The 17926-nt window shown below is 38.8% G+C and overlaps 1 protein-coding gene across 1 annotated transcript in view; it reads left to right on the top strand.

Annotated features, from left to right (window-relative positions):
- Positions 1–17926, top strand: part of LOC126187333 (uncharacterized) — a 200934-nt gene that overhangs the window by 138476 nt on the left and 44532 nt on the right. Inside the window, exon 7 of the mRNA XM_049928355.1 lies at positions 2634–2721. Within this exon, the coding sequence (XP_049784312.1) occupies positions 2634–2721 (88 nt within the window). The remainder of the gene's footprint in view (positions 1–2633; positions 2722–17926) is intronic.

The following is a 17926-nucleotide window of genomic DNA, read 5'->3' as shown; positions in this document are numbered from 1 at the left end:
TAGCAACTGTGCAGCAATCACGCGTTGTTGCAGCTGACTTGTGCACATTTAAATAGAGGCATACCACTTTCGATACATCATCCCAAAACTTCATGATGTAAATGTTATAAAATCCAGAAGCATGACAGTTTCCTTATGTTTAATGGTCACTCTTCATTTTAAAATTCTAGCCACATGACAGTTGTCAGCACAGAAATGTCCAAATTTTGCTGATTGACGAGGTCTCTGTTTCATAAAAAATAAGATAGTTTTTTGGATGGGGTGGAATGGTGGGTTGTAGGCAAACATGAAGGAATTATCTTCCCTGCTAGCTACATTTCACTACATAAAACCATGTCTGTCTATTGTTAATAACACTAGGAAAGTTATTGCTCCGATGCCCCACAATCGAATCGACTCCAGTGTAAGTTAAATTGTATTTCCTTTCCTCCAAAAATGTGTAATATTACACAAACCTGGTACATATTTGTTCATTCTCTCTCTCTGCTTTGCATGATTGAATGTTCCAATGGAATATTAGCCTCAACAAAAGCTTGTTTTTGTTGCCACACTGATGTCTGAGGGAGTAACATTTCTTTTGACGCCTGTCATTGTTAGCATCTTCTCCTTTTTCTTCTTATGGGGAAAACTGTTATTAATATATTTTAGGCACATGTCCTTTCTCGGCCATTCAGTTTGCACTTTGCAGTATTTGCACATAAGTATCTTTCTAGTTTTGTCTAACATGTAAAATCCTTCTGATGAAAATTAGCAGAAACTGTCACTACTATGTTAAGAAATTGCAGGACAAAAACAAATCTCAAAATATAAGAGTGGGCACCAGTGATGAGCACCAATTTCCAACGCACAATACAGTGCCAGATCAAAGAATGCGCTGGACATTGTTGGATGTCTTACTTCCCTGCACAGGAAATGAAGTTAGCATTACATCATACAATATAAGATATTGATGTATACTGAAGTTTGTTTAGAATCAGTTGTCATCGATTTTTGCATATCATTGCATAACTCAGATCAGATTTTCACCATCGACTACAAATTATCCGATTCCACACAATTTTGTCAATTATTTTGTGCTTTGCAAAAAACAGGTGTACAAGCTATAGTGATTTACTATGATTGGTAGTTTTACATTGATAACTGACCAACTAATTTGAGAACATGATGTGAACCATCATCTGAAAAAGAAACACTGACTGTTTCATGTGACATGGAATGCACTATAATGCATTTGACTTTGACTACTAGCCTTGGGCATTGTTACCACATATTTTGTTTGTAACAGCGAAAAACGTCTCATGTTCTTTATTTTCTCCCCTCTTCATTCCCCTTCAACTCTTCTGCTGGGAGAAGGAGCCACTGGCTCTGAAACTTGCATAAGTGAAACCTTTTGTGTGTGTGTGTGTGTGTGTTTTTTCTCCTGCCGCCACTTGATGAGTAGAATTTTTTATTCATCTAATCACATTTAATTGTCTCATATGTAGTTTGTTACTTATAAATTAATTATCTGTCGTAACTTCCAGTTGCTCTTATGCACAGCAGATCCTGTATCGTGGAGAGAGTACATGGCCAATTAGAGATTCGTGTTCATACTGTTATCCACTTAGCAACTCTGATATGTTCTAGGAGTGATAAGGCAAATTTGTAGTTGTAAGATACTGACTCAAGTTATTTACAGAAAAATTGGGGAGATTGGTAGGAGACTTCAGGGAAGATCAGTTTGGGTTCTGAACAAGTTGTGAAACTCGTGGTGTACATGACGACCTATCTTAGAAGATAAGCTGAAGAAAATGTTCATATCATTTGTAAATTTATAAAAAAGTTTGACAGTGGTGATGAAAATACACAATGAAATTCAGATGGTAGCAGGAATAAAATACAGTGAGCAAAAGGTTGTTTGCAACTCGTACAGAATCCAGACTACAGTTAAAGAGTGAAAGCATATGAAATGGGAGTAGTACTTGACAAGGTAGTGGGAGATTGTCAGAAACTATTCCCCATGCTGTACAGTTTGTAACTGAGCAAGTTGTGAAGGAAACAAAGGAGAACTGTGGAAGTTAAAGGGGAGGAAATAAAATCTTTTGGGGTAACCAAAGTCCAGTCTTCATCTATATCCACCTATTTATTTAATTTTATCTATAGTTTGGGCGTTAGCACTCAATATTATTGCACCTTCTCGCACAAGGGTCCATTCATCTCAGCAGTCAACTCTAAACTCCTTCAACAAAATAGCATGGATACACATTTTTCCATTGATATGCTCCAGATGATAGCTGCTAAAACCTCAGTCAGACACAGTGCAGGGTGTCAAATCCAGGTTTTGGTAGCTGTAGTCTAGAGTATACCAATGGAAATTTATATAATGATTCCAAAATTAGTACATTATAACATTTCAGTTTTGTAACATACTTTAATTAGCCTCTTCTAGTCTCTTGTAGTTTCATCTAAAGAATTTCACAGCTCCAGATAAGTTCATGAAAGCATGTTTTAGAGAGGAAATAAGTCATTGGGCCAATTTTAATGTTATCATTTTTGTTCTAATGTTGGAAAGTAGTTCATAAAACACACAAAGGTAATGTTGTTTGATTGTTAATTTATTTCTTCCTGGCATTAATCCTGAAAATAATTTTCAGATAATTCTGAAGAACACATGTTGGATGCAATCCTGAAAGCAAAATTTATAAACAAACACCATAGAGAATTGTGCGCTCCTCTTTTAGGGTAAGTATAATCACAATATTTTAAATTATTTTGTATGTACATATGATAGGAGAAGTCAGTTATAGTTGAATAGAAGAAAAATTGTAAGTTTTGTTCTCAACATAATCTGTCTGTAGCCCCATCCACTCTGTGTAATTTTTCTCTTAAGTTATCAGTATCTTTCAGAAATCAAAATTTCTCAGGCATTCTTCATTCACTGTGTATTTCTTGTTAGTAAGCTATTTCTTGTTCAGAGAAAGTAGATGCAAAGCGCAATATTTTGAGAATAAGGTGCCATATTTACCAGAGTATTAAGATGACCTTGATTATAAGACGATTCTCATTTGTCCAAGAGAATTCTGGAGAACAATTTGTTTTTTTAAATATTCTGACTAATCAAAATTACAAACTGTTTTATTGACATAAATTACCTGCTTAAAAAATTAACATTATACCTATTCTACATTTATGCCGTTTATTGATTGTCTGCATTTTGATTATATAAGTAAAAATAAAATAAACAAAAACAAATGGTTTATATTAATTTACAGACCATTTTCTTTTCTTCATTTGTCACTTACTAACACGATCATCTGTAGTTTCACTATTTTTAATCATCATGGTCCTCGTGGTGCAGCTGTGAAATTTATATCTTCATTGTCACACATATTTCTTTTGAATATGTTGTGATTTCCAAGGTTGTAGTTACTGTGGGACCTGAAAAAACAGCTTTTTTTCATGCCCCTCACTGGATATTGGGGGAGGGGGGGAGCTTTTTTTCATGCCCCTCACTGCATATGGGGGGGGGGGGGGGGGCTGTCAGTGGTGCAATTCTCTGTCCTTGAGCCAAGCAAATTAAAAAATTTATGATGAAAAATACAAAGAAAATGTTAGACTGTTTTCTGTTTTAAATTAAAAATAAAAGATAGACAGTTGAAAACAACAGAAATATTTATGCATTTTAAAACACTCGGAGGAAGGTGAAAACCTTCGGATAAAAACACTGAAGCTCTGCAGTTTCAGGGTAAATTCTGAAGGACCTGCATAAGGGTGAGAGCTATTGCTGGAGACGAAAGTATATTCCATAGGATTGAGGGAAGGTAGGGGTCCGTTAGAAACAAAAACTGTGAAGATGAGAGGGAGGAGCTGAGTGGATAGGGGAAAATACAGTTGGCAGGAAAGACAGAGGGTGAGGAGTAGTGTGTTGTGTGGGTAGGGGAGTGGTTGCAAGAGGAAAGAGATGGGAATGGATGGAGAAATACAGGAGAGAGAGGAACTCTGGTGTGGAGTGGGAGTGGTGGGGAAGAGTTAAAGCTGGTAGGAGGTATAACTATCAGGGGAGATCTCGTTGTCTGGGAAAGGGAGTTGGTTGAAGTTGCATTGGGATAGGATATGGAGTGTGTGTACATACAGAGGCCGAGGGAAGTGTTTGTGAAGGCCACGCGGCATAAAAGGGTTGACAATCAAAGGGGAGACAATGGGGTTACTGGAAACTAGTTTGCGGAGGGTATATGAGATGTGAAGGTGTCCAATGTGGGTTAGGAGGGATGGGTATTTGTTGAGATAGTAGGTAACTCATGTGGGGGAATGTAAATGGATGCAGAAAGTGAGATGGAGTGTGTGGTGTTCAAGGATTTGGAGGGATTTATAGAACTATGGTGGGGTACAGATCAACACAACATTTGCATAAAAAAGGATGGGTCGAATCAGTGCTTTTTTAGGTGTGGAGAACAGTGGAGGGGTGTAATCCCAGCATATTAATAGTTTTAGTCTAGGTAGGATGGTTACTAGGTGAGGATTTCATATTAGTTGCCAGTCAAGGGTCAGTCAAAGATATTTTAGTGTGTTTGTTAGCTGGGTAGGATGGTTGTAAATGGTAAGGTAGAAGAAGTGGAGGCAGAAAACGTAGGCCTTGAGTTTGAAAAGGAGACTGGAATGCCATTCATGGTCATAGGCTTTTTATAGGTCAATGTAGACAAAAATAGTGGATTTATGAGAGTTGAGTTGGTGAGATGGGAAATGGGTGAAGTGCAGGAGCTGGTCATCAGAGGAGAAATTGGGACAGAAGCCACACTAGTTAACAGGAAGAAGGTGGTACTAGTTCAGTTGTTGATGGAGATGCTGGGAGAGGATGGGTTTGAAGTCCTTGCAAAATACTGAGGTGAGGCAGATGGGTCAGTAGGAGAAGATGATCAGCAGGAAGTTTTTGGGGTTTTGTGGAAAAGTAGGATTTTAGGTGTTTTGCATTGTTGAGGATAATAACCTGTGGAGAGGATAATGGTGTAAAGGGTTGCAAGAGTTATGAGAAAGGAGAGGGGCATTCTTTGAGGTGTCGATAAATAATGCAGTCATGACGGGGGGAAATGTTACATTTTTTTGTGGAGTACTTGTTTTATGTAGCTTGCTGTAATTGGTATACTTAATTCTGTGTTTGGTATGTTGTCCAGTTACCGGAAGTTAGGAGCCAGGGGTGGGACAGTGGTATTGGTAACTTCATGGACAGTAGGGAAAAGAGAGTACACAAAATGTGGCTTATCGGGGATGGAGATGATGTCAGACAGATAGGATGCAAAGTGGTTAGCTTTCCTCATGTTGTCAAGTAAGGGATGGTTATCGTGGAGAAGTGGGTAGTAAGGTATGGTGTCAGTGGAATGTTTTCTAATATCTGGAACAGTTAATGGGGAGTGTAGCGTTGAGTTTGGAGTATATCTGGCACCAGTCCCAGTGCTTTTTTGCATTTAATAAATTCCTGATATGTCTCTGTATTTGCCCGTGGCATGTCAATGTATCCCGGTGACAAAACTTCAAGAGGGAGCGGTACATAATATGGGATTCTAGGAGGAGTAATAGGCCTTTTGGGGGTAGGGAAGGTTAGGTAGGATATGGTCTTGGTAGGAATGTGGGTGGGTATAGTGTCTGACAAGGTGGGAAAACAGCTGTTTTTATCTGAATATGTTTTGGATTTTTTTTCTATACTGACGTGAAAATGTTACAGTGTGTCTATCTTCTAAATATATTATCTGCCCGCCACTCTCTAATTAGCGGACACACTCCCTTTTATTCCCGGCATACTTCACGGTGAGTGTCGACAACATTGCACCACAAAACACACATTAACTACAGCTCTCGTCCCACCATATAATGATGTCCATTGGTACTATTTCCATGACAGGCAGCTGTAATTTATTCTCATGACAACAACTACAGTCAGTTTAATATGATTTTTAGTTTGTTAAGGCATTTCATTCTCTATGAATTTTCCATCTTGTTTCATCTGAATGTCAGCTGATTTAAATCAGGCAACATTTTCGCCCAGTATTCAAATACACAAATAGCAACTAAATTGCAATCCACTTAGTAAACCATTACAATGTGTCATAATCAAATAAAATATTAATCTGAATTCAAAATAAAGTAACGGTTTTGAAGGACAACATTCCACTTCTTAATGTTACCGTTACTTTAAAAAAGCAGCGTAATGTTTGTACGCAGCATCCATACAGGTATGGGAACTTTCATTGCAAACGTGTTCAAATACAACAAGAGTTTGTAAAGTAATAGAATTTGGTACTGTTTTCACCCGTGTCTCACAAAATTGTCACATTTTAAGCAGAGAAATAGATTGTTGTAGTGGCCAGTTCATAGTTTCTCACGTACCCCTTGCACCAGTGCTGCAAGAGTTAAATGTAATGTGATTGTTCGAGCAATATCGATACAGTATTGTATGCTTCGGCATATTGGGAAATATTGAGCCTGTTCAAAGATGAGTATCATTTGACCAGCTTTACCATTCTGAATTCATCAAAACAAATCTGCACGTGATCTCAATAGCCAAAACTTCATCTGTAAATTTAAGACAACCCTCTACATTATTAAACAACGTAAAAATTTTCACTTCAGTGGAAATAGTTTTAATCTGCTAATATAAGACAACCCTGCATTTTGGAAATGGTGAACTGGGAAAAAACCTCATCTTATACTCAAGTAAATATCGTAATATTTTGTATTCAGATATTGACAGTGTGGTAACAGTAGTGGTAGATTGTGAGCAGGTATCCTGTTTCATGTAAAATAACTATTTTAGTTAGATAAATAGGTTTGTTTTAACATCAGTTATTTGTAAAAATTATGTAAATAAAAGTGTGTAATAGAGATTTATTAATCTGTTAAGTATAATATCATGCTATAGTGGTGTGCTTGAAAAAAGGTGATTGCGGGCTGATACATTCTGTGCAGACAGAGATGAAAAATGCTCTCTCTCTCATGCTTCACACACTACAGATTTGGTCCTCACTATTAACTGGCAACACTGGGATAAGTGCCACATTAGGCCACTGTTTCTGCTCCTGGCTCACCCTAGAAAAGTTGTGTGTTCGGGCAACCTATTACTGTCACTTTTTAAAGTAATACTTGACGTATGTGCATTATACCACCCATGATAAACATGAGGGTGGCTAAATATCTTAACCATACTGAAACTAACATGAAAATAAATGTTAAATGTTCTGCACTGGCCCCCGACACTCACGCTACAGATAGATATGTAGCTGAATGACATTATTGAATGGAGCATAACGTGATATGCTGCCCTTGTTGCTCCAATTCTTGCCTTCTCATGTGCACATCACTAGAACACCAGGAAATTGTTAGCATTGTTTTCCAGCGGTTGATGCTTTTCACCTTCATTGACTCCTTTTTGCTATGGGATAACTACTACTTAGTGTTCTTTCTGTTTTGGAAACAATATTTTTGCATGTAATTGGCTATGGCATAATGCCTCAAAAAATATTCAGGTTTCTCTTGTTGTTCTCCACATAATAAATGATAAAAACTTTTGTCAGTATTGCGCAGTGGCAGCACTTACATTTCAAACTGGTATGCTGCTGCCACCCTTCCTCACCTATGTGATTTTTTGTTAAATTCCTGTTCATCTTCAAAATTGGTTTCAAATGTTCTGTCTTGTTTATTGTGGTTAGCTTGTAAGGGCCATATTGACATAAATCTCACATATTTGTTAAATGTTCTATATCTTGTGCCATCCTTGGTTCACAGGATGACTTGCATATATGAATGTATTAGTTGCCAAGTCCTGTCCTACATCTGTATGCACACTCTGAAACCTACCACATGGTGCATGGCAGAGGGTACCTTATACCACTGCTAATCATTCCTTTCCTGTTGTACTTAAAAATGAAGTTAGGGTAAAAGGACTGTTACCTGCTTCTAAATGAGCCTGGATTTATCTTGTCTTTGTGGCCTTCACGCAGGTTGTATGTGTGTGGCCATAGCATCCTTCTGCAGTCTGTTGCAAGTGCCAGTTCTGTAAACTTTCTCAATAGTGCTTTATGAAAAGAAAGTCTTCTCCCCTTCTGGGATTCCCATTTCAATTTGTGGAGCATTACCATAATACTAATAATACCATAATAAATAATAATAAAGTATGCAGTATTGTGCATTATTAGCTCAAAACAGGCAGAAGACATGCATTGTTGCTGCTGCACATTTTACCGATTTTCATCGAGATAAAACTTACCCTGCAGTGTCTTCTTTTGGCACACCAGTGTAGAAATGCACAGAATCAGCCAAGTGAAAAATCTGTGCAATATGCACGTTTATTTATATATAAAAGGCATCTTTCGAATTTTCTCTTGTTTGAGATCACTTGTACAAGATCGTGTGTCGATTTAAAGGTCTATATTCACATATTTTACTGTTTGCCTTGCTTCTTCTGTGTAATCTTTCATCGATTGTATCAATATCCATTTGTATTGTGAAATTTCGAACATTCGTGAGTGCCATGATAAACTAGTAGGTATCGTCAGTTGTAGGCTTAAACTAAATTGTGCTCTTGTAAAATTTTGAAGGACAGTAGGCCTATCCTCATTCAAAACAATCATACTCTTTAATTTCATTGTGCAGTTACCGGAAATAGGTTAGCTTCAGAATTTTCCGACACTTACAAGTCAATACTTTCGTAAGTTACTGCTATGAGTGCTCTGGATACATAATTCACTTTATAGCAAATCAGCGTTTATGGTTCACAGTTCAGCCAAAGTATTCATCACCCCTCAATTTCATTGTATATCAACTCAAATAAGTGTGCGTTTTTGAGAATGTTCGAAAGCTACCATTGTCCTTTGTATTATCTACCAGCAGTTGGTAACAAATTGGTGTTTGTGATGTAGTTGTTGTAGCAGATTTTCGAACTAACATATTGTGTTGCATCCAGTTTTCCCTTAAAGAGGAGTAGCCCTATATATTACCTGCATTTATCATAAATTGACTTGGTTTTCGAGTTTGCTAACAACTTTAATTAACATCAAAACATTTTAGGAAACTAGTAATTTTTACGATAGGTTTTTGTGTTGCCTTAATAGAAATCTCATTTTGTGTACCTGTTTCGATTCTTATAAGGAATTAGCAACTTTTTAGCTTTATGGATTAAACGATAATCAGCAGGTTTGATTTAAAATCCTTTGTTCACTGCCCTGTAGTACATTGCACTAGCCAAAATGCAGCCCCAACTTGAACGCTGTTCTCAAAGACAGGATGAGTTGGCTGATGTTCGTAAGCAGCTGGAAATCGCCCTGACTACTGTCTAACAATCGACAGCTGCTGCGATTTGGTGTGTTGGAAGAGCTCCCGAGAGTCAGGTAGCTGTGATACCTGTACCAGAGGTGTTCAGGTACTATCATCTCCTGTGGATCCTGTCTCGTCTGCAGAAAGTATAGGACCGGTCATTACCCGTCCGCTTGACTGTGAATGGCATGTAGTGGTAGATCTAGGTGTCCTACACAGGATTCACAGGGACCAGGGAGGACTCAGGGTGTCGTACCGATCCCCATAACCAACAAGTTCATTTCACTGAAACTGAATCTGACCCGGTGGGACTCACTTCACCTGTTGTGGGGAATCCTCTTTCCTGTGTCAGGAGGAGGCAAACACAAAAGGGTATGGATCTGTTAATCATCCACAGTTCAAACTTATTGCAAATGGTGTTACCCTTAGGGAAATGGTAGCAATGGAGAGGAAAGGAGGCCAGGTGCACTCAATGTGTATGCCTGGAGGCCTCATTCAGCACGTTGAAGAGGCTATTTCAGCAGCCATTGAGGGAACAGGGTGCAACCAACTGCAGATTGTGGCCCACATTGGAACAAATGATGCCTGTCCTGTGGGCTCCGAAGTCAATCTAGGGTCATTATGGTGACAGGCAGAGAAGGTTGAGAAGACCGACCTTGGAGTTTCAACAAAGCTCGCAATTTGCAGCATTGTCCTCAGAACTGATCGTGGCCCTTTTGTTCTGAGTGTACTGGAAGGACTGAACCAGAGACTTACAAAGTTCTGTGACAGTCTAGGCTGCTGCCTCCTGGATTTGCTCCAAAGGGTTGTGAGAACTGCAGAGCGCCCCAAATAGGTCAGGGGTGCACTACACATCAGAGGCTGCTACTCAGGTAGCTGACTGTGTGTGGGGTGCACATAAGGGTTTTTTGATTAGCCGACTCTCCATCCAGTCCAGACAAGGAAAGCTGTAGGGAACCCAGAAATATCAGTGTAAGATCAAAAGAAATGCTTCCTACAGTGAGAGTATTAAAATGTAAACTGCCGAAGCATTCGCAACAAATGCCAGAGATTGAAGCACTCATGAAAATCAGTGAAGCTCACATAATACTAGGTACAGAAAGCTGATTGAAACATGGAATTGATGGCAGTGATGTTTTTGGTGAAAATTTAAGTGTATATCAAAAGGAAAGGCAAATGGGAAATGGAGGTGCTGTATTTGTTGTAGTAGACAAAAAACTTAAATCCACCAAGATAGAAATTGAAGCTGCATGTGTGATTGTTTGCGCAAGGCCCAGTACCTGTGGGCATAAAATAATTGGATCCTTCTGTTGCACATCAGATTCTACTCCTGATGTAACCAAAAACATTAGAGAGAACCTCAGTTCACTTGTGCATAAGTTCCCCAAACCTACTGTGATGATTGATGGAGACATTAATCATCCAACAATTAGTCCAGAAAATTAGTTTTTTTGGCAGTGGACGTGATGAAACATGTTCTGAAACTTTACTAAATGCCTTCTGTGAAAACTACATAGAACAAGTAGTTAGGAACCTTACTTGTGGTAGAAATATTTTGGATCTGATGGCAACAAATAGACCTGACCTCTTTGAGGATGTCCACATCAAAACTGTTATCGGTGACAATGATGTGGTTGTGGCAGCAGTGATCACCAAAGTACAAAGGATAACTGAAACAAGAAGAAAGATATATGTTAAGTAAACTAGATAAAAAATCAGTAATGCCATATCTCAGTGAGGAACTTCAAACTTTCTGTTGTGGGTTGGCAGGAGAGCCAACACCGGTATGAGAGGAAGCTGAAAGGCACGCGTTTTAGCTCACGTAGGCTGGCGTGAGGTCTGGATCAGGTAAAGGAAATTAGACTTTAGCAAAAAACGTACGTAGCTGCTGGAATACTTAACTTCAATCCATAATTGGTGAACATTGCTCTTGACGGTACGTTATTCATAATCTCAATAGTAACTGGTAATGGCGCCTTGCTAGGTCGTAGCAAATGACGTAGCTGAAGGCTATGCTAACTATCGTCTCGGCAAATGAGAGCGTAATTTGTCAGTGAACCATCGCTAGCAAAGTCGGTTGTACCACTGGGGCGAGTGCTAGGAAGTCTCTCTAGACCTGTCGTGTGGCGGCGCTCGGTCTGCAATCACTGATAGTGGCAACACGCGGGTCCGACGTATACTAACGGACCGCGGCCGATTTAAAGGCAACCACCTACCAAGTGTGGTGTCTGGCGGTGACACCACACTTTCAGCACAGGTCAGACGGATGTAGAGGAACTCTGGCTCAAGTTTAAAAGAAAGTGACCATGCACTGGGTAGATATGTACCCAGTAGAACATTTCATAATGGAATGGAACCTCCATGATATAAAGTCACTGTAAAGAAACTTCTAAAAAAAACTGAGATTACTGAATAATAGATGTAAAACGAAGCATAGATGTGTAGATTGAGAGATGCTGAGTGAAACGTGTCGGGCTGTCAAGAGAGCAATGTGTAATGCTTTCAGTGACTACTATAGCAGAATAATGGCAAACGACATTTCACAGAATCCGAAGAACGTCTGGTTGTATGTAAAGGCTGTTAGTGGCACCAAAGTTAGTGTCCAGTCCCTAATGAATGAGACAGTAATTGGAATTGAGGGTAGGAAAGCAAAGCAAAAGCTGAAATGCTTAACTCCATTTTCAAATGTTCCTTTACGAAGGAAACCCAAAGAGAATTGCTCCAATTCAATTCTCATGCCACTGAAAAGATGAATGAAATAAATATTAGTGTCATTGGTGTTGAGAAGCAGCTGAAATTGTTAAAATTGAACAAAGCTCCTGCCCCCGACAGAATCCCTGTCGAATTCTATACTGAATTTGCGGCAGAGTTAGCTCCCTCTTCTCACTATAATCTATCGCAGATCCCTCAAACAAAAAAGCCATGTCTAGTTCTTGGGCAAAGGCACAGGTCATACCATCAACAAGCAGGTAGTAGAAGTGATTCACAAAACTGCCATCCAGTATCCTTGAAATCGATTTGTTGTACAATCTTTGAACATATTCTGAGCTGAAACATTATAAGCTACCTTGATCAGAAAGACCTCCTCTATGCCAAGCAATATAGGTTTCGAAAACATCGATCTTGTGAAACCCAACTTGTACTTTCCTCACATGACATACTGAAAGCTTTGGATCAAGGCAGTCAGATAGATGCAGTATTTCTCGATTTCTGAAAAGCATTTAACTCTGAATTGCATGTACACTTATTGTCAAAAGTACTATCTTATAGAGTATCAAGTGAAATTTGTGGTTGGGTTGAGGACTTTCTGGTAGGGAGGACACAGCATGTTGCCTTGGATGTAGAGTCATCGTCAGATGTAGAAATAACTTCAGGTGTGCCCCAGGGAAGTGTGTTTGGTACCCTTGTTGCTCATGTTGTATATTAAAGATCTTGCAGGCAATATTGATAGCGAAATCATGCTTTTGCGGGTGATGCAGTTATCTATGCTGAAGTAATACTTCAGAGAAGCTGCTTAAGTATTCAGTCGGATCTTGACAAAATTTCAACATTGGTGCAGAGATTGGCAATTTTCTCTGAATGCTCAGAAATGTAAAATTTTACACTTCACAAAACAAAACAAAACTTAGTATCTTACAAGTATAATATCGGTGAGTCACTGTTGGAATTGGACATCTCGTACAAATACGTGGGTGTAGCACTCTGTAGGGATATGGAATGATCACATACATTCAGTCATGGGTAAAGCAGGTGATAGACTTTGGTTATTTGTAGAATACTGTGGAAGTGCAGTCAGTGTTCAAAAGAGATTGCTTACAAATCACTCATGCGACCCATCCTGGACTATTGCTCAAGTGTGTGGTACCCATACCAGATAGGACTAACAGGGGATATTGTACATTTACAGAGGAGGACTGTACAAATGATAGATCACAGGTTTGTTTAATCCATGGGAGACTGTCACAGAGATACTGAACGAACTGAAATCACAGACTGTTAAAAGACAGAAGACAGACTTAAACTATCTCAAAAAATTCTGTTAACAAAGTTTCAAGAACTGGCTGTAAATAATTACTCTAGGGATACGATGCAACCCCCCTATGTGTCGCTCACTTGGGGATTGTAAGGATAAGATTAGAATAAGCGCGCGCACACACACACACACACACACACACACACACACACACACACACACACACATGCGCGCGCGCGCGCGCATTCAAACAGTCATTCTACCCACACTCTATACGTGAATGAAACAGGAAGAAATCCTAATAACTGGTACGATGGTACGTACCTTCTGGTATGCTCCCCATGCTGGTGTGCAGAGGGTCAATCCATATGAAGTGGTCCAGTGATGGTTGCTTGACCATTTTTAAATATTTTAATTTTTTTATTGGTGATGGCCCATGTTTGAGAAGTTCAAAACAGTTTTTTTAAAAATAATGTATCTTGCGCCTTTTATTTGTAGGCATGCGGCGACTTTTCAGTTTGAATATCTCGGCACTGGGTTAAGTTACAACATTGCAATTGAAATGATTGTTTTTAGAAAAGTGTCCTCTACAACATTGTCTATTACACAAAATACCCTAAATTCAAAAATAACCAGTCAAAATTACCTCCAATGTTTGGTATCCAAATTTTCAAAAATCCACTTTTTAGGCCCAAAAATAACAAACAAGGAGTGATATGTTGTTGTTGTTGTTGTTGTTGTTGTTGTGGTCTTCATTCCTGAGACTGGTTTGATGCAGCTCTCCATGCTACTCTATTCTGTGCAAGCTTCTTCATCTCCCAGTACCTACTGCAGCCTACATCCTTCTGAATCTGCTTAGTGTATTCATCTCGTGGTCTCCCTCTACGATTTTTACCCTCCACACTGCCCTCCAATACTAAATGGGTGATCCCTTGATGCCTCAGAACATGTCCTGCCAACCAATCCCTTCTTCTAGTCAAGTTGTGCCACAAACTTCTCTTCTCCCCAATCCTATTCAGTGCCTCCTCATTAGTTATGTGATCTACCCATCTAACCTTCAGCATTCTTCTGTAGCACCACATTTCAAAAGCTTCTATTCTCTTCTTGTCCAAACTATTTATCGTCCATGTTTCACATCCATACATGGCTACACTCCATACAAATACTTTCAGAAACGACTTCCTGACACTTAAATCAATACTCGATGTTAACAAATTTCTCTTGTTCAGACACGCTTTCCTTTCCATTGCCAGTCTACTTCGACCATCATCACTTATTTTGCTCCCCAAATAGCAAAACTCCTTTACTACTTTAAGTGTCTCATTTCCTAATCTAATTCCCTCAGCATCACCCGACTTAATTCGACTACATTCCATTATCCTTGTTTTGCTTTTGTTGATGTTCATCTTATATCCTCCTTTCAAGACACCATCCATTCCGTTCAACTGCTCTTCCAAGTCCTTTGCTGTCTCTGACAGAATTACAATGTCATCGGCAAACCTCAAAGTTTTTATTTCTTCTCCATGGATTTTAATACCTACTCCGAATTTTTCTTTTGTTTCCTTCACTGCTTGCTCAATATACAGATTGAATAGCACCCTGTCTCACTCCCTTCCCAACCACTGCTTCCCTTTCATGCCCCTCGACTCTTGTAACTGTCATCTGGTTTCTGTACAAATTGTAAATAGCCTTTCGCTCCCTGTATTTTACCCCTGCCACCTTCAGAATTTGAAAGAGCATATTCGAGTCAACATTGTCAAAAGCTTTCTCTAAGTCTACAAACGCTAGAAACATAGGTTTGCCATTTCTTAATCTAGCTTCTAAGATAAGTCATAGGGTCAGTATTACCTCACGTGTTCCAACATTTCTACAGAACCCAAACTGATCTTCCCCGAGGTCGGCTTCTACTAGTTTTTCCATTTGTCTGTAAAGAATTCGCGTTAGTATTCTGCATGTGGACTCTGACCACAATCTATTGGTTATGAACTGTAGACTAAGACTGAAGAAACTGCAAAAAGGTAGGAATTTAAGGAGATGGGACCTGGATAAACTGACTAAACCAGAGGTTGTACAGTGTTTCAGGGAGAGCATAAGGGAACAATTGACAAGAATGGGGGAAAGAAATACAGTAGAAGATGAATGGGTGGCTTTGAAGGATGAAGTAGTGAAGGCAGCAGAGGATCAAGTAGGTAAAAAGACGAGGGCTAGTAGAAATCCTTGGGTAACAGAAGAAATATTGAATTTAATTGATGAAAGGAGAAAATATAAAAATGCAGCAAAGGAAGCAGGCAAAAAGGAGTGAAGGCAGGCAAAAAGGAGTACAAACGTCTCAAAAATGAGATCGACAGGAAGTGCAAAATGGCTAAGCAGGGATGGCTAGAGTACAAATGTAAGGGATGTAGAGGCTTATCTCGTTAGGGGTGAGATAGATACAGCCTACAGGAAAATTAGAGAGACCTTTGGAGAAAAGAGAACCACTTGTATGAATATCAAGAGCTCAGATGGAAACCCAGTTCTAAGAAAAGAAGGGAAGGCAGAAAGGTGGAAGGAGTATATAGAGGGTCTATACAAGGGCGATGTAGATGAGGACAATATCATGGAAATAGGAGAGGATGTAGATGAAGATGAAATGGGAGATATGATACTGCGTGAAGAGTTTGACAGAGCACTAAAGACCTGAGTCGAAACAAGGCCCCGGGAGTAGACAACATTCCATTAGAACTACTCACAGCCTGGGGTGAGCCAGTCCTGACAAAACTCTGCCATCTGGTGAGGAAGATGTATGAGACAGGTGAAATACCCTCAGACTTCAAGAAGAATATAATAATTCTAATCCCAAAGAAAGCAGGTGTTGACAGATGCGTAAATTACTGAACAATCAGTTTAATAAGCCACAGCTGCAAAATAATAATGTGGAGTCTATCTTTTTCCTGTAGTTAGATATCATACACTTCTATCCTCATATTTAGCAAGAACACTTACAAACGTTTCCTTAATTTTTTATGAAGTGTTGAAATTTGAAAATTTTCATTTTTTGTAAAGTTTTGGGTTAGTTTTCTCAGGTGGGACTGAATATAAAAATATGATTTTTGTACAGTTTGTACACCTATTTGCTAGCAACGAATTGTAAAAATTTCAACATTGATATCCGACTGTGAACCAAGGTATGAATTTTTGAAAATGAGGAAATAATTCACATTACTCTACAACTGATCTTATGGCTGTTGCCTATTTAAATGGTTTATTGTTTCATTGTAATAAATTTAATTGTGACATATGTTTAGTTAACACTACCACCAATATTCATTTGGTTTATTTATTTTTAAATAGGAGCTTTCGCTTCTTTTCTATGGATATAAAAATGACCATTTACGTTTATGTTTATTGTCACACACTGCGATTGTGTTTTTTTTATATTATCTAAATGTCAAACTGATGATTATGGTTGCAAAACTCAGTGATCTTAACTATAAAGAGTTACTAGATTTAATGGTCTGTGACACTAATAGATGTGACTGCATGATGAGTTTGTGTAATAAATGCCCTGGGAAGGAAACAGTTATCAAATTGTTTCACGAATATGATGAGGAAATGCCACACAGTATTACCTTCAAACAGTGGGTCACAACTGACAGGGCAGAAATGATAACAGTGGTTAAATCTTAGGAAGAGTACTTGGAATCTTTAATTGATAACTTACGAAAACTCAAAAGTCACCACCATGTTTCTAAAATCCAAAGTAAGTTTTTGAAGGACAAAAAAGCAGAACTTCATGAAACTGAATGCATAGTGCTAGCTGGTTTTGCAGAAAATTTTACATTTGTGGTTCAGTATGCAATACAAGAGTACCACTGGGTCAGTGACCAGGCAACACTGCATCCATTTATTCTTTACTTTAAAAATGAGAAAGATGAAGTTTGCAGTTCTTCAATTTGCATTCTAAGTGACTATCGTATTTACTCGAATCTAAGCCGCACCTGAAATTCGAGACTCGAAATTCAAGGGGAGAGAAAAGTTTTAGGCCGCACCTCCAAATCGAAACAAAGTTGGTCCATTGTAATATGAGACACAATTTAGGAAGAATGAATGACGATAGAGTTACAGTAGTTTGGTTCGAGTCATAAGCTTAGCAGGTAAGCTTTACCAGGTAGCCATTGCTATGCGTCAGGCACTCCGTCCGTATTTATATGGGTACCCTTCCTTTTTCACGTCCTTCGTCTGGTTTGAATTGATTGCTTATTTTTCTTTGATCTAAGTGCCGTTCTCTTTGTTGTAGGTGTTTACGTCACTCTAAGTGAAAATGCATTATTGTACTGTGTCATGCATTGTTTGTCGCATTCTGATAATGAGTGTTTACGACTTGTCGCCGCACGCGGCATGTCTTGCTTTTGTGCGCGCTACCACCGCTTTAAAAAAGAAGAAGAAGAAGAAAGACATGAATTGTCTCATTAGCGAAACAGTGGCAAGGGACTGCTATTTGTTGTTACTTACACTGTTGCTTTCTTAATAATGATCAACAAGAACCAAGTAATAGACTGCGTATGATATAAGATGTTCTGAACGAGAGCTTAGCGAAAATTTTTCTCCGTTTGAAGATCTTTGCAGACGCCTCTTTGGTACATTACATTCTGCACAGAAATTAGAGTCATCTTAGATTTAAAAATCTAGTCAGTT

The sequence above is a fragment of the Schistocerca cancellata genome, chromosome 5 (assembly GCF_023864275.1).
Source record: "Schistocerca cancellata isolate TAMUIC-IGC-003103 chromosome 5, iqSchCanc2.1, whole genome shotgun sequence".
Lineage (NCBI taxonomy): Eukaryota > Metazoa > Arthropoda > Insecta > Orthoptera > Acrididae > Schistocerca > Schistocerca cancellata.
Note: the sequence above shows the minus strand (reverse complement) of the source record. Positions and strands in the feature narration are given on the sequence as shown.